This window comes from Netta rufina (assembly GCF_964035555.1).
Source record: "Netta rufina genome assembly, chromosome: 3".
Lineage (NCBI taxonomy): Eukaryota > Metazoa > Chordata > Aves > Anseriformes > Anatidae > Netta > Netta rufina.
In genome coordinates, this window is record NC_140125.1 from 76,364,385 (window position 1) to 76,386,435 (window position 22,051).

The following is a 22,051-nucleotide window of genomic DNA, read 5'->3' on the forward strand; positions in this document are numbered from 1 at the left end:
ATGCTTCCCTCCAGTACTTCCCTTTTCCTGAAAACTTCAAGGAATGTTTGCCCATCTTACCCAAAAAGCTGAGCTTCTCCCACAGTACTTAGTCATTAGTACAACCAAACACTGCCAGCCACAACAACTTCCTGAGAGGAATGGTGCTGTCTCCCCATACAGACACACAGCTCAGAAATTAGAGATACAGTCCACAATAGGCCACAACAGTCTCCAATCACTGCTCAGGTTAAACCACTCTGGTTTAGATTAGCACGATTTCAAAAGCAAAGAACTTTTCTGGAAGATAACCCAAGAAGAGCCTCTTAGCAGCTGAACAGGGCCAAAGAGAGCCTTTGTCTTTCTGGCAGAGCTGCAAGCTCTGTGTGACTCTGCAATGTCCCTGGGGCAGCACTTCCTCGGACAGCAACCTCTCAGTCTGCAAATTCTCCACGGCTGGAGCTGCCTCTTTCTAAATACAAGCATGGTAGAAAAATAGCTTGATTAGTTAAAACTCCGATTTCCTAAGAATTAGTTCAATTCGTACTGATTGTATGATGGACAGACAGTACTTCGGTAAAAGAAAGGGCATTTTGCAAATGTCAAATTTTTGTACAGCAGCAAAGCAGAACCTGTTAAGAAAAGTCATAGACAGTTGCTTGAACTGAACTAACTGTATGTTCTTGAAATGATTATATGTTTTGTTTTGGTTTCTCAGTTACCATTCCTCTCCTGGCTTGTTTGAATTTTAAATGGTTTCTGGAAAGGCTTGTTTCTCTCCATAATTATATGTCCTCTAGGAGAACTAGAATATTAATATTGATAGAGACATTCGGCGATATTTGTCTGGATACTGGGAGCTCCACGTTTATGAGGCTCTGGAGTCTGCTTACAAAACTAATGAGGTCCAGAATGCAACAGTTCCGGGGAGGGAATGCATTTCTTATCTTGTCATGTGGCACCCTCCCAAAGATCCCAGTTAAAACAAAAACAAATAAACAAACAAAAAGCTTACAAAATATATGCAAGAAAGAAATGAAACTCAGTATTTTTGTCCCTCTTACCCTTCCAAAATAGAAGTTCCGTGAGTTATAGAGACATTTAATAAAATAATAGAAAAGGCTTCACCAAATCCATCCATGAACAGAGTTAATTCTAGAAATGAACTTGCAGATGAATCATTTACCAAAAATAAGGAAAAGAAGGCCTTGCTTGTATTTCATCATTTCAATGTTTTAAACAGAAATGCTTTGTTCATTAGCCAGACTATTCCTGGGAAGGTATAAAATTAATGCTTTGACAGATTTGAAAACAAATTGCTAAATCTTTAGTGATGTGTTATTTTCAGTTCCTGTAGGACAGTAATCAAAACTTCCTAAAGAAACTTACTTGCTAACTGCTATAAAGGAAATAGTGATTTTCTTGCAAACAAGTAAAACTTCAGTCTTGTCTCTACGTACCCTAATGCTTGGCACAATTAATCTTTAGCAGCAGTGCTGATTTCAATCAAAATAAAGGCATTTAGTGGAGCTAAAACTGTAAAACATTTTTAAAATTTGTTTCTCTAAGAAGTTTGTGGCTTTTATATGCCCAGGGCACTTTGAAAGTTTACTATATCTTTCACTTTGGTCTTATTAGGCCTTATAAAAGAGCACAAACACACAAGTCCATCATGAGAAAATGAAGCATTAATAATTAGATAAGTAGTACTTATGCATTATTATGAAATAAGTATGGGGTTTTTGTTTGTGTGTGTTTTCCACAGGATGGTATTCATACTTTCCTCTGCTTTGTTTATGGTGTTTTTTTTGGAATATTGCCAGCTTTAACTAATACTGTTATTTAGTTCTCCGCAAGAGTGAGCATGTATATTTTGGGGTTACTGAGCAAAAGAAAGTTGTATCACTGACTACATAAAATTAAAAGAAAAAAAAAAACAGTTTTCAAAGGTGAATTTTAATTTTGATTAGTTCATTTTTTGTCTCATCGACTACAATCCACTGCAAAGAGGCAGAATAGTGCAAGGGCAGGAAGGGGAACTGATCTTCAGGCTCAGCACTTTCTGAAAAATAAGATACAACAGCCAAAAATGGATACAGCCAAAATCACTAGTCACTTTGGAAGCCTTAAACTTTTATTTCATCACCTCATCACAGGAATAATGTGTTCCTTATCACTTTCCTGCAGCTATCCAGTCAGATAGGAGGCTAGCAAGCACTGGTGCGTGTGCAGGGCAGATGGATCTCAAGCTGCTTCCAGGGCACAGAAGTATTTTCAGGGACGGTAAAACACACAATGATACCTGCATGAATACTGACTAGCAGCTAATCCTCTCCTCTGGGACATTTCTGAGGGAAGGACAGACAATTCCAGAGTCTCAGTAGTTGCTGGATCTCCCAGTGAAAAGGAAAAAGAGCAGTGAAATTTCAGCAATTCATTAAATATTTTTTTTCAGTATAGTGGATGTCTGGGCATTATTTTTTGCCTCCATCTCACCTCAGTTCTTACAGTAGAGAGAAAATGGTTTGTAAGCAATAAGCTCCAGCTTGTCAGAGGCATACTCAGAGTAGCAAGAACTGAATAACTGCTGTGCCTTAGCAGTGGAGGAGCATCCATGTGTTCATCTGCTGCTCCCATGTCCCACCTGTGCCCCTGGACCACCATGGTTATGGCCAATAGCCCACAGCAGTGCAGGCACTGCTTCCCCTGGTACATCCCACACCCTGAGAGCAGGCATGCATGCAGGAACGAGGTTGCCTCCATCCAAGCAGAGGGAAGGGGTTAGCCCCACTGAGGCATCAGCAGTGTCACTTGGTGAGGGCTGCTGTGGTGCTATTGCACATTATCCATCACCTGTTGGGCCCATTTGGGATTAAATCTTGCCTCCATCAAGATCGTGATTCTTTGTGGAGGACATGGTCTGTAGGGGAACTTATCTCATCCGTCTCATTACCCTTACCACTGGAAGAAGCCCCAGAGGGATTTTTCTTAGGCAGGTCCATTCTGTCTCACCTGTAAAACGATGTGGTTTCCTGCCCCAAGTCACTTGCTGAAAATGAGGCCTTGTATTTCTGAAGTGAACTCGAAATGCCATCTAGGATCAGACTGTGCTTGCAAGCCAGGCTGGAACTAAAACAAGCTTTTATATTAATGTCCTCAGGGCCTAAAATGACATTATTTTAAATTATAGAGAGGCATATGACAGTTGTGGGTCATAATATGTATTTGTTTTACAATAGCCCCTTGAGGTTGTAAGCAGGGCTTTGGTAAACACATACACACATCTGTGCTACGTGCCTACACATAGTGACAGGCCCATCGTTAGGAGGAGGCAAGAACAGGTGTATACACGAGTGGCAACATTTTTATTCTACTGCACAGCTCAAAGGAACAAAAAATACCAGTAACCCTAATAAGCCTAACTAGGTTTATACAAAAATTGCCAGTAACAAGTAAAAGAATATCAGGAGAAGGACAGGAAGGCAGAGAAACAGACTACTGGGGAGCTGCACACAGACTTAAGTTGAGCCATAGCACTTCTGAGGCTGGCATCACCCACAGGCACTTGGAATTTGTGTCTTACCGCAGCATCTGCCCAGCCACGTCAGTGCAAGATCTCCCCGGGCTCTCTGGTGAATCACCAGTGGTTTCTCGCCCCGTCGTGTGACTAACACGCACTGTGTGGCCACACAACTTAAACAGCAGTGGGGGGGGTGGTCCCACAGGTGATGAGCTGGTGAAAATCACCCTCAGTGCAGGCTCTGACCCTGGCTTAACTCTCAGTCTGGACATAACCTCAAGAGCTCACATGTTCAGGCCTCCATCTGGGCAGGTGTGACCAGTAAACAGATAGCAAAGCATGCCACAGTAAGCATGCGTGTGCAGTCTTTCCGAATAAACCATTCTGCGCCAAAGTAAATTACCATCAGTCGGCAGCTGAATGGGAATAAGCTTCACTGATTACTTTTTGCATATTTGTTTAGAATGGAACCAGATGTTCCTCGACCCATGTTATAAACCTGCAATGCACAGTTAAGAAAATTATGAAAAGAAGGATAATGAGTTGTGTTAGTTTATCTGAAAATACGTATCTGCTTATGAATTACATTTCTGAATCAGAATATGTTCCCTAAACTGTTAGACACAGTAATATGCAAATGGCCATTCCAGCAGTACTAATACTGCCCCAGCGTGAGGCAAGGTTTTGTTATTATTGTTACAAAGGAACAGTAATTGCCCCTCAGGAAAATTGTTCTGAATCACTGCTGAGGTTTGGGTGAGTGTGTTAATAGAATCCTTTTCTAGTTTTAATAATTTTAATTTTACTTAATGCTTTTGCATTTCTTGTTGTGGCATGCTTTTAGTCTGCAGCCAGGAATCCAGGCTGTAGTGATATATTAGACTTCAGAAGGAAGCAAGTTGCTCTATCTAAATCATCTGAGAAATTCTTTCTGGTTATCCAGTCTGTTTGAAATTGTCAGGACATCTCCCTTTCTGCCCAAGTTGTAAGACCTGAAGCATTAGCATCCCCGCCTGTATATGTGTGGCTTCCTGTTGGAGTAATATTTATAGCATTTCTGACCTTTGTATGAACTTTTAAGAATCAATAACAGCAAGATAGAAGGAAGGTCAGCAGCAGTTTTCCTCTTGTGTGAGTGCAGCCAAAATTAGACTCAGAATATTTAAGATACATTAGGAGGTCTCATAATCACATTTATGCAGCGTTATTTCAGGACATAGCTGGATTTCTTTAGCACTGTCATGTAGCCACTACTGCAAGGAAATAATAAAATGCCAGAGCCAATTGTGTCATTAATGGTTTTTAAGCTGTTATGTATTTTTCTTCACATGGCAGAACAACCAAAAGAGGCCTTAACAGTCAGTGCTAAAGAATAATTTTCTTGACTATATTTTGCCACAGGGAAAGTGGAACTGGATTAGAAACCTTTCTTATTAGTGTCTTGCTGCAGCTAAAACACCATTGAGGTGTACAATTTTTCCCACTTTAGATTGTATAAATAAAACTGACAGTCACCACACATTTGAGCTAGCTGTCTGAGCATGAGCAGCCATATGAGATAGTTCAAGATGCAAGGTTTGCCTGATCCATTATCTCAGTAACTTAACATCTGAAATATAAAGGAGCTTTCCTAATTCATCAGCTTTCTGAAGCTCCTTCCAAAATCAAGGTGTTCCTGTAATTAATTAAACATCTTGATGCTGTTTGCTGCCTCCATGTACAGAGGAAGAAACCAAGCCTTGAAATTTTCCCTAATTTCACTGCCTGAAAGTGAAGTTCTAGCTTAATTTAGTCTTTTTCTTCTACAGAGCTGGCACCTCTAGAAAGTGTTTCTTGCACTTTTTTTGCCTACCAGGAAAGCCTGGCCAGCTAGTTGAGATTATAGCTATAAATTAGAAGCCCGACTTCAGGATGCATCAAGTTAAGTGAGATGAATCCCATTGCTAGGGGTGACAGTAATGGGTCTTACAGAGCGAGAGGTCTTTTACCTTGTAATTAGAGTGAATTTTTTCAGTCAGGGCTGCCCCTCATGCCTTTTCTTAGAAGCAGCAAAGCAGAGTCTTGATCTTTGCTGGAGCCACCTGGTGCTGCTGTAACACATAGGGCTCATATTTGCAATTGTAATATTGTTATTCTAAAAATCCTTTTATTAATGCCTCAATTGTTCTCTACAATTTCCTGACTGAATGAATGAAGAGATCATTGTCATTGACAGTGATAGCTTCAGAAATTTTGGCAAATTTCAAGAAACTTTTTGTAGCAGCTCAAAAACGTTGTTTTGAGAAGTGCTCTTTTCCTATGTCCATGCTGTTTGAAAATTATGTCTACTTAGTCAGTCAGCCTTAAAAATATGTCTAAAAATGCAGAGAAAATAAAACAAACTTGCTGGACTTCGACAACTTCAGTTTGATCAAAAGTTGTTTGATCAAAAGTAAGTTAAAGGCCAGGAAATATCAAATGGAGGAAGTTTCTTTTCATGGATGTTATTATACTTACTGTCATTAGGTTTCTGAAGGAAAAATAAAGGAAAAGACAATTACACACAAGTTTTACACTAATTGCTAGTTTGAATTTCTTTGTGTGTTTCTTTTTTTCCTAGTTTCCGTTCTTTCCTAGTTTAGAAAACACCCTTAATATAGAATTGTTTTCCCTGAGAATAAATCCTGTGATTATTCCAATTCTTAGATGTATGATACTAAAGGATGGTAGGCTGCCTGTATCTCTTCACTTCTTTTTCCTTTTTTTTTTCTCCTTCAAAAGGAGCAATGTTACCATGCCATGTACATCTTAAGTGCACTTAAACATAAAGCCATCTTGTCATTTCATTGTTCTTCCAAAATCTACATTTCAATTTTCAGAAATCTCTAACTGAGTGAAGTTTGTTCTCTCTGTCTCAGGTCTTCTCCATAACATGTCTGAATTACTTTGAAGAAGTCTGTAAAGCAGGAGAAAGAGTAAAGTCTTGATGTTCTGCCTAAGCCAGAACAAAGTACTGTATTGGTTTCTAACCAATAAAATAGAAATATTTGATTGAGAGTGAATAACAAAATGACCCTTTCATTTAACCACATTGACAGACAAAAGACATTAATATTAACATTTCCAATTAATTTTTTATAATTTATCATTTTGCTAAGGCTAGTATATGAGCTCCAGCAAGAAGCTGGTAAGAGTACATCTGACAATAGCACAAGGATCTGGATGAGTAATAACATTACAGGGGCACCAGGACAGATACAGCTGCTTTGGGGCACAGTTAGTGGACAGCCTGGGAGTTTCATATCCTAACGATTCTTCCTGTTTGCTGACAGTTGCCATTTTGGATATATGGTAAGTTTACATCACCAGCAGTAATACTGTTCACTTCCCCAAAACTGGATGATTACTGAAACTGCTCATTGCACGTGCTGATCTAAGGCTGGCTAATTCCCAAAAGAACTACCTCGGCCTGTTTCATTGAATTTATGTCAGTGTTTAAAAGTAGCAACTAATTTTCATGTCGGAAAAGTACGTGTTGTTATTTTCCGTCCTATCTCATGTTTCTTCTTAGGTCTTTAGCAGCTCCTCCATCAGTCTGCTGTGTGATTTTCTACCTTCACTGTTGTAGCACGTGGGAGGCAAAGCCCATGGCTTTGATTCCTCAGCTCTTCTGTAGCCCTTGCAGATTAGGCTCAGCTGCTTCTTTACTCGGACGTGTCTTCCTCCCCTTTTTATTTCCTGCTTCCTGAACAGATAGTGTGCAAGGTCACATCTTAAGTGCCACTTTGTATACAAGCCATTCCAAGCTACCAGACATCATGACTGAGCCCACAGTCAGTACCAGGACTCGAACCTCTCACCAGGCACTGGAGCAGTTTTCATGTCAAAATAGACTATGTTCTCCAAGCTGTGCACAGGCAGCTTCTTGCACATCTTACAAATGCAGAAGCATGTGCTGCTCTTACTAACAGCAGGCAATTTTGCTGGTTGGTTCCAGAGAATGACGAGGAGCAGGAGGCTCTGTTATCACTGGACAAGCCGGGGTGGTATTCCCAAGGTAATGCTATCCATCTTTATGAACTACTGAAGAAGATGACTGGCAAGCTGGATCCCAAGGTATGTTAAAAGTGTGATCAAATCTTTGTGAAAATACCCTGTTTCAGTATAAAAGTCACCAGATAATCTTGTTTTACTGTTAATGATGTGATAAGTCACAAATGTTTGTTCTGCATACACTGCCTTGGGGTGGGGCAATTCCATTATGCGTCAAAGCTGACTGTTTTGTTCTGCTTCATTACTAATGATTACAGCAATAGCCTAACAATGCACAATGTGAGCTTACTCCACACCTTCCCCACTGCATAACATTTCCTGCCTTGTTCATGGTGAAAAGTTCTGTGTGCACTCCCTGTACTAAAAGAAAGGTAAGGGATGCAGTTGATACTTCTTTAGGTGCGTGACAAAAGCTGCAGGAGTTATATACTACAACTAAAGTGTCCTGCTTTTTCATCATCTTCCAGTTAATCAACTATTCCTCAATTATTTAGTAATGATAGGCCCCGTTCTAGAGTCCAAAATATCATACTATTCCTGATGAGTTAAAAGTTTAAAACATTGCAGTCCAAAACTGGAAGGAGTATGTAAGTTTTTTTATTGGTAAACATAAACTTTCTAGCTAAGGTGTTTTATTCTGGGTGCATGGTCATGCATTTCTACAGTTCTGTGGAGAATCAGATTATCATCACAAAATCAATCTCCCTGAGGAAATAGATCAAATAAATGAAAAGGTGGCCTCCAGTTTCCATAGTGGTTAGGCTACTACTTGGGTGCAGAAAAGTTCTGAATCATCAAGATTGCACTCTGTGTTCTCCCTTGTCTCCAAAGTCATCCAAAATGCATTCCAGTTGCTCTGTGCATTTTCCTTTTCGTCTTTTCTACTGCTTTCTGGCAGGCTACTTCTGTCAGTCAAACATCTCAGTGCTGTCCTGTGGATTAGTCCCAAAAAGGGCACCCCTGGAGGGTGTCCAGAGAGAGGAGGGGATGCAGAGCCATTCTTTTCCTCACTGAACTAATTGAAGATAAAACTCCAAACTATGACATTAACAAGATCTGTGTTTGTCATGGCCAACCGTAAACACAGAGGAATTTTTATTAGGTTGTTTTAAAGCTCTTTTTCTCTCTCTGTGAGGTACAGTTTGCTTGTGTATTCCTCATATACAAAGACCTCTTAATTTGCTGATTCCCTCACAGGTTGTTTATTTTGGTGACAGCATGCACTCAGATATTTTCCCAGCTCATCACTATAGCAACTGGGAAACTGTCTTCATCTTAGAGGAGCTTCTAGGGGACAAAGTTATGGTGCCTGCAGAGACCGAATCTGAGCCCTTGGAGAAGAAAGGAAAATATGAGGTAAGTGTTCCTTTAAGATATTTCCTAGAACAGAAGAGAGCAAGTTACAGAAAAGCCTCCTGTACTGAGCACGAGGCTGCTTATCTCACCAGGCTGCTGGCAGCATCACTCATAGACATGCTCCTGGCCACCATCCTGTACCAGCTCAGTATTCTATGGGTGCCACAGAGCCTTCATTACCCTGAGATAACTCACACATCTCAGAAAAAGATCTGTACATATGCTCCCTTATTCATAAAACAGTCTTCTATCTAGTAATAAGAACCTGCCCTGTGTTTCACAGCAGCTTATCAGGTCAAGCACCTGAACTCCACTGAGTTTGTGACACTTCCTTGCACGTCACTGCTGTAATTTTTACTAGGTTGTTTTAAAACTCTTTTATTCTCTCTGAAATACAGTTTACTTGTGTTTTCCACATATATAAAGAACTCTTCATTTGCTGCTTCCCACATAGGCTATTTATTTTTATGACAGCTGCACTCAGATAAGAGGAACTGTTCCTAAGACTGGTCAAATGGGAACTACTGATAGTTACCTCAGATAAATAATAAAATTTCCAGGTGGCTCACAGCTGAGAAGCAGACTCTTAACATTACTGCCAGTCTTTAATGGTCCCTCGGTGAAATGTTACTGCAGTTTATCCTTCTGTCCACTGCTGAAGAACAAAGCAAGTAAGGAACGGCACTCAGATGGCAGAGTTCTACCTGCAGCGTGTCATGCTGAGGAACTATAATCTAGTTCCAGTTTCAGTACAGGACCTCTGCAAACCTGCCCCCAAATAACAAGAATAAGAAAATACATTTACTAAAGTTATCTACTTAGATATCTAATCTAATTAGATATTAGACATATCTAATATTTTCCCCCACTATCCTGATTTCTAAACAAAGGACATTTGACTTAGTAAAATAAGGGAATGTAGTCATTAATGTTTAGTCTTTTTCCTGAAGTGCTGGGGGGGGAGAAAAAGTGAAGTCTCTTATGTGTTCTTCAGTTCAAAAAAAAAGGGGGGAGAGGGAAAAAGGGGGAGAAACAATGAGTAGCCGTGTTACAGAGGTTAATATAATTCAGTGTAATTAATTTATGTAGTAAAAATAACTCATTATCCTCCTAAAATCTTTTTTTTTCTCTGACTGGAGACTCAAGTGTATCGCATCTTTCAACATACATCTCTGTAAGCTTTAGCTTTTTTTTTTTTTTTTTTTTTTTTTTTTTAAGTCAACCATTGGTTCTAAAGTGTGTTCAATACATGCTTTTGAAGCATATATATTTAAACAAGCAGACAGCACAGGTTTATTTTCCTGGAAAGCAAGAGTTATTGAGTGATGTGTTTCTAAGCCCTTGGTGATGATTTTTTTTATTATTATTTTTTTTAATCTTGTTGCAATACCTCTGGCTGACTCCTCACAAGATCCATCTTCTCTATCGCTGCAGTTATCAACCAGGAAATTGAGGCTTTTAGACAGGTGTTTGACATTTCACTAAAACCGTGGCAGTCATGATAACAGATGGCAGCATCTCAGGGACACACCACCTCTACCACACAAAACCCCTGGTCAGCTTACATCCGCTACCAGTGACAGCGGGTAAGCAAGGGAGAAATGAATTGTGTTGATTAAAGGAATCTGAACCAAGGGGGCCGTGGTAGGTCAGTGGTATTATTTCATTACCATGCTGCTCACTGGAGTCTGAACAACAGGTCACATCCATATCTCTGCAGTTGACTGGACGCTACTAACTTAACTGGACTAGTTCGAAGAGACTCCCTTTACAAGCCCAGGAAAGTTTTATTTTTATTCCCCTAATCAACTTCTCCCATTAACCCTTTGGTTAGGAGGGGAGGAAAGCCAACTCAAAGGACTGGACAAAGTCAGGTATTATTTGAAAATTAGGCAGCAGCAAACTAGGTTTAGTACTGTTCATTAGCCTTCTCATTCATTTCTCAAAAACAAATACTATTGCAGATTTTGAATGCCACGCTGTGTGTGTAGAGATGGACTAAAAATTTAATTCAAGACACAATCCTCCCTTCTATCATTCTTCACAAAATATTATTAAATAAATGGAGTATTGCCTCTAATTTGCAATTGCATTTTTCAGAAAGAAATAACAAAAAAACCTGTTTTCAGTTGCGTGATTGGTATTTCATCACTAACAGAGAGAGGGAACAAAACAACCCCCTTGCACACAGACTGGGAGCCTAGTAATTTCCATTTTCATTAACAGTCTTTGTCTTTTCCACTTCAGTTAAATGCCTGATATAAGCCAGATACACACAACTGTGAAATTATGGAAACAACTACAGTTCTTTTGAATGTATGAGTCATAACCAAATGAGCAAGAGAATTGCAGACTAAAAACTATTCATGCAATTATCGTCTCCTAAGTGAATTGCAGCATGCAAGGAAAAACAAAACAAAACAAAAAACAAGCATTGTGTTGAAACTAGATTCCCCCCAGATTTGGGGGTTTGCTTGCTTGGCTGGAGGCTTTGTTTTTTTCCTTCTGTTCTATAAATGTGTGATCAATTTCATCAATGAAAACTCTAAGAAAAGCTGGATTTCATCCCAGGATTTCGAGGGAAATCATTACAGAGGAGATAGTCAGCATGTAAAAAAAAAAGGGGGGTTATAGGAATGAATGCAGTAAAACGAGAAGAAGACAGTGGCAGAAATAGACAATATTTCTGCAGTTAGAAGGCAAACCCAATTTCTACAGTATTACCTAGCAGCTTTCAGGGAGGTCAGGCCCTTGAGCTTCCAGGACTCCTCTGAGTGACCTCAGCCAGGGGCCAATTGCTCTGGGCCTCTTGGCTCTGTTCATCTCTATATTCCTGTTTATCTTCACCACAAATCTAACGGTACTTTCAGGAACAACCTGGTGGGCTGCTGTAAAGCCCAGCCAATTAAAGCAATGCCCTTAACACAGTGTCCTTAACGCAGCATGGCTGTATTGCTCAGGTGCATCTGTTCATTGTGGGTCTTACCAGCACAGCTGTGCTGGTGGAAACACATCAAATACTTGCCGTTATACAGGCAAAACTGTATTTTAAGCATTGTTTTTACTAGCACTAAGAGTCAGTGGTGGTTTTATTACCTTGGCACAAAGCACACAGCCATCGGTGCCACCCATTATCAGGGTACAGTCTATGGTAATGAGTAAAGTAATCCTAGTGCCCCCTGCTTGGTACAAAGACACTGGCATAGACAGCAAATCACTATTTAAATAATGCCTTTAAAAAAAAAAATAACATACTAAACATACACTGCTTTTAGGCTTGATTTTTCACTCCCATCTCCCTTATATCTATTTTTCTTTACCAAACAGAGTAAAACTTCAGAGCTCAGCTCCCTGCCCACTTCAATTTTCTACAGGCCATTGGTAAGCTGGCAAATCAGTATTTCCCAAGGGTCCCATTAGCTGAAGCTGTCTGGTCTGTTAACAGGCCCTATTTCTCTGCAGATAATAAAGTAAAGGTGATAGTAAGTATCCCTAGTAAGGGATAGTAAGTACTTTAGATAGTAAGTATCCCTTGTAAGGGATAGTAAGTGCTTTAATTTAGTGGAAATCTTTGGGTCTTGTGGAACAGTTGTACCATCATTATTCTCTGATGTCTAGACATAGTCTTTGAGGTTCTGTACCCTGATCTGACATAATCAACATCTAACTTCCTCCTGCTGTCTGACCAGTATTTGTAAGAGCAAAACCACATCTTTGGGGGTTTTACATATGAAAGAAGAGGGTGCATAGCACTTCTCAGGACTTGCCTCGCTACAAGGAGAGTAAACTCCACATTGAGGGCCTACAGGAGAGGCTGGGGGACCTTCCAGAGCTCATCAACCCTGCTGTTGAACATGTATCTCCAGGTGTGTGGGGAGTAGGGATATTACCAGGGAACTTATGTCTGATTTTGCAGATATATAGACATTGTGGCACATTGTCTTGCTATGTGGGTTATGTGTACTCCAGGTGAGATACAGACATCTTCTAGGCAGCAGTTAGTAATGACAAAGGGAGTGACAGCAGATGCCTCTAAGTCTATGGGCAAAGTTTTGACAACTTTTTATCAGATTTGAGATGAGGATATAGCCTTGCTACCAAACATGTGGAAATAAGCCAGCAGCAAAACATTAGGAGTTCTCTATCAGGGTACTTGATGACAGTGCTCATGTCTGTGCTTGGTTTTATTAAGGGCATGAGTTATAAATACTGTGTTTATCTTCCTCCTCCTTAAAAAGTAAGAAATTCCTACTCTTAAGTATCACATATCTGAAGGGAAAAAAAAATAATAATAATTTCCTCTGACTGTGATTTTAATTGCCTTTTGAACCGATCACTCATTTCAAAAAGCAGATTTTTTTCTCTTGTCAATAAACAAGACCCTTTCTTTTGTACAAACATTTGTGTGGGTCAGTATTGGGCTTTGGTGTTTGCTTTTTTTTTAATTAATCACCTTAACAGCTGCATGTGTCATCCAGCTGGCAAATAATTTTAATTCAGTATAGCATCTACATTTGACTATAAATTCTGTGAAGTCCTGGGATTTACATGGCAAGATAAGATTTGAAAAAAAAAAAAAAAAAAAAGTATTATGTTACTCCTAAGTGAGAAAGAAAAAGACTGTTCCTGAAGAACAGTAAAATTGATATTTTAGAAATTAAAGATATGTTTTGGCCAAGCTTTTCCAAGCTTCATTACATATTTACATCAGAAGACAGAAAACACTATCTATATTTGTCCAAATCACTTTCCAACTCTCATCCCCAAAATCACTGAAACAATTGTTCTGTGTTTACTAACTTTTTTTTTTTTTTTTTTTTTTTTGTCTGGATCAACAGCTTTGTTGTGATCAAAAGCCACAGATTCCTGTCATAAATACAAATTATTCCAGCAATTTCTCAAAACTACTAAGAAAGGGGTTAAATGGAAAATAAAGTACAACAGTTCACAAATGTGGAGGCACACACTAGGATATCTGTTCTTTGCTTTGCTATCCTGAAAATGACTACACACAAATGACTTTAACAGATTTTCTGCAGTGTGGTTTGCAGTTTTGTTTTCCGTTTTTTAATCTCTCTGTAGAGGCCTCCTGGAGCTTTTTCTGGCTGCTCATGGCAATATATAGCGGGTTTCAAGATGAACTGCAAAAACAAAATTGATTTTCCCAATGCTGCTTTAACACTCTCTTTCAAACATAATGAGTCTGAAGTTGTTTACTGAAAACATACAGGGAAAAAAAATCATTTTTCATAGTTTGTTAGGGAACTGAATGGCTCTCCATGGATCTTGTGACTCTGTTCTCATTCACCAGCTCAGAAACATGTAAAAGGCCACAGGTGAAATACTACTACATTTTTCACAATTCTTCCATCTACCATTCAACATCCTATAGAGTCACTCCTTTCTGGTGGGAAGAGTTCCCAGCTGTACTGAGCTGTTCAGGTGCTCCAAATATTCACCAAAAGGTGACTTTCATGCCCTAGGAAATCCATAAGTTATGTAAACCTGAGTTCAAGGCTGTATAGGAGTAGGATTGTTATTGTTCTGTTTTACAGCATTTTTAAGCCACGTTGTTCCTGATACGCAACATAGGTTTCCCAGAAAGTCAGACTTCTTAAACTAATGCTTGTGGTTGGATAGACAAGGAAGATTTTTATGTTTTTTGTACATTTATATATTTACTTATTTTTATTTCAGGGACATCATCCTAAAGCTCCCTACCATATATCTAAACAGTGGGGCTCTTTCTTCATGGACAGATTGCCAGGCCTGGAAAATGCAGAGGAAACCTTAGTTCGCACATGGTCCTGTAAATGCATTAGCACTTACAGCACTATTGCAATCCCTAGTCTTGAAGCAATAGCAGGTAAGGAAGACTTTTATTTTTTCCCTAGCGGACATGTAGTATTCACGTTAACTTTGTCATAGCATTGATTGATTTTTGAGATTACATGTATCCAAAGTACATTCAAAAATACTCTGTTCCTGTCACACGACAAGTAACAGACATGTCTGTCAATTACTTTGATATTTATGTTTTTAATAGTTTTCTGCTACACTATTTTTTTGTTGTTGTTTGTGTCTGCAAATATTAGTGTCTGCTTAATTAGAAACAGGATGCAATATTTAACAGATGGTAGAATAGTTCTTGAATTTTGATTTCAGGAATTCAGGATTTCCCCCCAGTACTTTGTGCTTTCTCCTTTCAGTGGTGAGCTACATTTGGAAACAAATACATGCAAAACTACTTGTGTTGTTTTAGACTTCAAAATGTGTTTCTCTTTGATCTGGCTCATTATTCTTCCTTATCAGCTCCCTTATCCCATTACAGTTTAAATGGATATGAACAAACACAAGAATGTAATGAAGCCAAGAATGCCTAGGACTGTGCTTCTCTCTCTCTCCCCCTCTCTCATGTATTGTGTTTGAAACTGCATCATAATGGACAGAGATAGAGCCTGAAAGCTACTCCTTATCCAAAAAAAAAAAAAAAAATCCATTACAAGCAATATCTTGTTCCCCAAAAAATCAGCTAATTGAGAAATGAAATTAGTTCAGACTTTCTACCTTTCTTCCATCAAGGTTGTGCCAAAGGTACAGTTATGACTAATCTTCTGGGTTTTGCTACTGTTTATCCCTGAAGGGGCTATGTACTAGTTTGTGTGGTTTGCAGCAATAACTGCATCAGTAATACTGCAATTAGCTATGCAACTGCAGTACGTATCAGTTGAGTATGAAGAGGTGGGGAAGATCTTCCATTTATCTATTCTCAATCTATTATTTTTCCTTACTGGACTTTGATACACCATATCTAAAGGAATAAATAAATTATAAAATGAATGAGGTGCTTAGCTCTGTGAAGACAACAGCAATAGTTTAGTTTACTAACGCCTCTGCTCAGCACCTGTAGCCGACTGCAGGCACATGATTAGTGTATACAAAGTTCTTCTGGGAGAAGATTTCAGATTTGCCAAGCAGTTATTTCTATAAGAGAATATGTGATAAACCTGTTCCTTGCAACCACATTCTACGCATCTCAGTATCTTATAAGGATATCTCAAAACAGAAAACTCATATAGTGCCACAATTTATATATGCTTCTGATATTTACTGTATTGCAGTCCATATTTCAGCCTAGAGGTACAAAGCCCAAATATACCAAGGGAAATTGCCAGAAGAGAGGTAACTTCTGTAAAACTATTTTCTAATATTATTTTTTTTTCCAGAGCCCTTCTGTAGTTTGCTTTGAAAGTGTTGGCCTAGAGGAAATATGTGGGTTAGCTATGTTCTGTGAAAATCCTCCTTCCCACCAGCTAAACCATAGCTCATTCTGCACAGCTAGCAAATGCTGTAGACCACAAGCTTATCAAGAAGTTCCCAGCTACAAATGAAAGTGTGAGAACATTAGTCATATATGTGGAAATCATTGACTGAAGTGCAGGAACAGCATAGCTGTTTGTTCCTTCTCATTTTATCATCTATGGAGCTGCCTGCAAAGCTTGTGCCTCCATCAGGAAGGATGCTGTGTGCCTTCTCACACTGCTTCTGACTGGCACTGGGGCAAGGGCCAGTGTCTGAGAAACTTATACCACAAAGCTAAAGGACAGCAAATGGAGAATTAACATTTTAACTTGCAGATATGTGCTTGAAAACAACCTCAAAGCTGAATGTACAAGAACATCTATGGTATCTTACAGAGAGAGGTATTTCTTGTTTGTTTGTGCTAAACGCAGATGTTCATTATTATGGATGTTGAGGCATTCCTGACTCCTCTCAATACCTTGTTTCACTCCTGTCACAGCAAGCAGTTAGAGCCCCCACTTTGCCAAGCCCTGAAGTTTTTGGCTGCAGTTTTAAGTCATAGCTTAGCTACAGCTATTTTGGAATAACTAGAAGAGCTTCAAACGGGTTATGTGAGTTTGTTGCGCCCCAGCTTTTCCTTTCCTATTCACGCATTTTAATCACTAGCAGAGGACTTCCCTCTGCCAAGATGCACAAACACAGACTCTTCCTCAAGATCCTCTGAGCTCAAATGTGCAGCTGCACTGTGCTGACCATGTGGGTAGAGCTTTTGGCCACCAGGTGGGCAAGCAGCTGCTTTGTTCCTGGAGATGTTCGGCAACCTTGTTCAAGTTGTGGGCTCACTCCTGCTTCACTGTTAGCAATGTCCAACCTGAGCTCTGGATGTCCATACAAGCAGTAGGCAGGGCCACATACAAATGAATATCCTAACAGAGTGTGATCTGCAAAAGTCTTCGGTGAAAACCAAGCAATTGCTGCTAGGATAACTTTAAAATACACTTGACTCTTGTTTGGATGCAATATGTATTTGTACTTAAGGAACAGCCTGATATAATTCTCCAGAAAAACTTCATTGAAAAATATTATTATTCAAAAAAATAACCAACATTATTCAAAAGAAGTAAATACTAGTGGTGTTTTACAAAAATCACTGAGTTTTCATCAAAAATTATGAGAATTCTCTTGAAATAATTATCAGAAATTAATTTGAATTAATAAAGCTCTTTGAGCTTGTTTCAATTTTTTTTTTTTTTCAGATAAGGAAGTATGTTAAAAAATATAAAAATAAGTTGTAGATCTGGACTGAGAAATTGCAATAGAAACAACTTTTAGAGTTCTCTTTTTTCACTAACCTCTTGTGAGTTTGGTGCAGATGCCTTCTAATGGTTTCACCTAAAGAATTTACACATATAACTAAAGGGAACAACTAAATGCTTACCAAAGAGCATTGTAGGAAAAGGGCTTCCCAGGGAATGCTGCTGTTGCAATTTTGGGCTATTCAAAGTATAAAATAACAGAGCATATACACTAACCATGTGTGTAATTAGCAAGGCGACAGTTTGGTGAAAAATAATCCACTTCATTCTTCATTAGCTTTCTGTGCTGTATGAATGTAGTTATTCTTCTACACATTTGTCCTGATCTTTAGTTGAAAATTCAGTATCTGACCCAAAAGGGGGTTGCATTCGAAGATGTATCAGAAATTCTGAATTTTGATCACATATCTACCAAGCAAAATATTAGTAGGATTGTAGATTACTGCATCACAGCTTGTCATTTAAGCTCCCCTGACAGTCATTGAAAAGGAATTGTCATTTTCCTTGAGCATGAAAAACATTTTCTTTATCATTATAATTGCCTAAAGGACAGAAAGGGTCTTCTATAATGAGTTCTGTGTACTTTCCTCATTTTGGAAAGGGAATCGGGTAAAGATAAAATAAAACTCTTAATTTAAATTCTTATAATGTTGACAGTAAGATGATATTAAAAATGTGTAACAGAAAAGCAGCACTATCACTATATTGTCATAATAGTAAGAGGAAATGAGCTAAGTTGAAAGTTTTCTGAATACTTCGTAGTTCATTTATGACCTAATTCTCCTTCCCACTTTCAGTACCCAGGAAGATTTTTCTCAAGAATTTGAAAGCTGAGGAATTCATTATTATATTGACAGTAAATGGTTTATAAAATATTAGAAGCCAACACTCCTATTCCTGTTCTCAATGCCTCATTCACAAGTCCATCTGTTTCTTCACTTTTCTGCTATTGAATCTCTCCTCGTTTATAGCTCACTCAGAGTTTTTGGCATTTTCAAGCACAATGATATTGTAAACCAAATTTTCCAAACCAGGATCCATTACCATGGGAATGTTATATTTTGTATCACACATGGAAATTGAAAGGTGTAGGGATATGTCTGGAAAAAAAAAGTATTTAGTATAAACAACAGCATCTAATACACTATCCTCAATTTCAGAAAGTTTGATTTGAGCCAAGTAGAGGCAGATGCCCTTATCTGTCATACCTGTATAATCCAAATGGTACCTTCAAGAAGCAGGCGACTGCTGCTCTGTGGCCTTTTCATCAAATTTACAGATGTCTGTGTACATGATGTCTGTGTCATGTAGATATTCCAACATTAACTAAAGATCCTTCTGATTTACGAAAGATATCAAAAACAAATCATATTTTAGCTACTGAGCAAGTTTTTGTAGAAAAAGTCAGTAAAATCACCAGCCAGTGCTATCATTTCAGACTGATATTTGATTAGTGATTGTGTGATCCCAAGAATTATATGCATATTTCAGGCTTTTACTTTGAATTTTTCATGGTTGGGATTTTTTTTTTTTTTTTTAAAGTCCCACTTCAAAAAATTCCACAATAAGTAACTGTTGAGTTTTAGAGTTTATGAGGGAATTCTGGTAAGTTTGTTTCGTCCTTTGTTGCAAAGAAAAGCTTGAGAAAGTGGGCCCTAAATCCTGGTAAGAAGAACCCAAGTAAAACTTTTTTTTTTTCATGATTGATAACCTAAATTCCTGAACTTCTCTTATAACCTCTGAATGGTGAGGTTTATCAATAAGAAATTACTGTAAGTAAGAACTGAAATTTGAGCAGTGTAGCAGTTCAACTCAGTTGCATTTCAAAGAATTAGTGCAAAGGTAAATGTCTTACGTACACAGTTCTTCACACTCTGGAGATGTGAATCATTTCTTTAAATTTTGCAAGCCATACCACGTCTTATCATATGTTGCCCATAAGTTTTTCTTAATGCCTTATTGCTATTTCAATTGGTTAGCACAAGAGAAAAATCTCTGCTTTAATTTGCCAAAAGCTGTCTCTTTAAAGAAGCCTACGGACCCATGCCCTGCCTCCTTCTGCAGGAGTTTGAGTCATCAGTTTGCTTGCTGTATAAATATAATGTTGAAATTGCCAGTGAACCATAGCAAAGGAGTTCATGTTTCTGCTTAGAGTTGCAAATTATCTGCACAATGGAAAGCAGAAGGCAGCTGTGGCTGGGACACTGGAGCTGGCAAAGTGTGGGTCGCAGATACATGGGTCTGCCTGTCACACGCTGGCTGCAATTTGCATTCAGTTCATATTTGAATGGTCAATGTCCTTGAGTAATTTATTATTACTATGGAAGTCAGGAATTTAAGCATGCAACCATGTATAACTTGTATATCCTGAGTGTTACCATTTGTAATCATTACTGACACAAAACCAGAAAAAAAAAATCACCCATATCATAATACATTAGTTGTATGTTTTGTCATTGAAATTATGTCATTTAATGTCAAACCTAGCTCCTATTAAAATTAGTCTTCCCTGTAATCAGAGGGATAATTATATGCTCTTATTCAAATAATACAATAATGGCATAAAATTTACTTAAACATATGGATGTATCTATATTACAAATTACATGTTAATTATCAGTAACCTTTTATACCTAATGCCATAACTTACAACCATGCTTTTATTTATCACTTTCAAGTAAGAATGTATCTATGCTCTATCTTAGAGACTTTAACAAAATACTTTGAGGATTCAAATTTCCTTTGGGGCTTAGCTGCTATAAGGAGCATTTGCCAAGAGAAAATTTTTCTAGCAACACTTTTTGTGAAAGAAATGCATTTTTAAAAAAATGTTAAACATATAACAGCACAATTTCTGTTGTTTTTTTCTTCTGGTTCTGGTGTCTTGACACAAGTGAAAAAATTGGTAGCAAAGATAATTTACTAGAGAGAAGAGACGTATTAGCAGCATCTTGTTCTGAGTCTGTCTGTAAATTGAAAAACATCAGATAATTTAAATTTGATTCAGCTTTTCCAGGAAAATAGTTTCAGTGTTCTTAATTTAGGAGACAAAAAAAATACACTCAACACAACAGACAAATATAATGCATTTATTTTTTCAGCTGCAAAATATAACTGAAACCAACACTAAACTGCATTTCAACCATAACAAATTATTATTCAGTAAATCAGAGTTTTTAAAAAGTCTTCAAGACCCAGCATTCCCCAAAGTTTCTGAGAACAAGTTTCACAAAGGAATTAATCAAATTACTTGGTAGTAATTTTGAACATTGAAAGGACAATTTTCTCCGTATTACAGTTTGGTCAGCCTTTCCTTGCTCTTCCAGAAAGGTGTGTTGACTTGTGCCCCAAAGTCAAGTCATGCAGAACCCAAAAAATTACTTCCTAGCCAATAACTGAGAGAAATGTTCCTGCAATCCCTATTCTGCTCCATGAGATGTCAAAGCACAGCCACCTCTAAAAGATTAAAGGGAAAACTCATGAGCACCTCATTAAGAAAGGGGGAACCACTCAGTCATTTCTACTTTAAAGTTATCCTTCAACTCAAGCAGCATAATTTCATTTGCAGGCTGCAATTAAAGCTGTAATTGGGTTTTGACTAGATTGCAGGCTCATGGGGTGGTTTTAGGTTGCTTCTTTAAAAACACTGGTGGTAAAACTAAGTGTTGCTAATTTTTGAGTGTGGAAAACAGTGCAAATAGCTATCAAGTATTTGAAAGACTGCTTTTACTAGAATGGAATTTTACATGACCTGCAATCTCACATATATTAAAAAAAGAAAAATGTTGCTGGAAACCTTTATGTACCCTGGATTGTTGCCTAACCTATTCCCTCTGGATTAAGATGGAAATGCATTGAAAAGAACAATGTAGGCTTTGTCTTCACTGCTTATAAAGCTTAGTGTGTGTATTTGTTTGGCTTTTTACCTTTAGGAAAGCAATGTTTTTCACCCATCCTGAGGGAAAAAAATAGGGAAATAAACCATTTGTTTTACAGGACAGGGAAACGTGACAACGCTAATCCAAATATAGACAGTGAGGATGATAGCTGTGTTTGCCTCAAAATGAGAGTACATTGGCTTATCATCACCACATTTTATCTTCATATAGCTCTCGTGTCTTTACAGTCTTAAAATGCAACTTAGTTCTTTTCCTTCATCAGAAATGCCTGTCCGGTCAAACAACTCCCTGTTTTCAGGCTACCTGCTTTGGCTTACAACAGAAGCCCTTACCACCTGTTGTACATCCAGGATGTCATTCCAACAAATTACCTAAGTGAACTTTTCAGGAAAAGACTAACACCTGCTAGTGGGATCTCAGTGTTCTCTTAAGATTATTTTTTTTAGGTTTCTTCATCTAGATAGTTAAGAACATTATAGTCTAATATTTTGATCACTTCCAGATCAAACAAATATCTACACAGGACTATTCTGTCAAAGGATCTCCAAAACTCACCATTTAAACTAAAACAGCAAAGGAATTTCCAAGGTTTTTCTTCCCTGCATACTTTACCAGGCTCAGATGCGAGTTCAGTGCACACATCAGTT

General features: G+C 38.2%; 1 protein-coding gene across 1 annotated transcript in view; it reads left to right on the plus strand.

Annotated features, from left to right (window-relative positions):
• Window positions 1-22,051, plus strand: part of LOC311207792 (dermatan-sulfate epimerase) — a gene marked incomplete at its 5' end in the record, with an annotated part of 196,788 nt that overhangs the window by 121,281 nt on the left and 53,456 nt on the right. Inside the window, 3 exons of the mRNA XM_084284090.1 lie at window positions 7,476-7,594; window positions 8,729-8,887; window positions 14,585-14,753. Coding sequence (XP_084140216.1) covers window positions 7,476-7,594; window positions 8,729-8,887; window positions 14,585-14,753 — 447 coding nt within the window. The remainder of the gene's footprint in view (window positions 1-7,475; window positions 7,595-8,728; window positions 8,888-14,584; window positions 14,754-22,051) is intronic.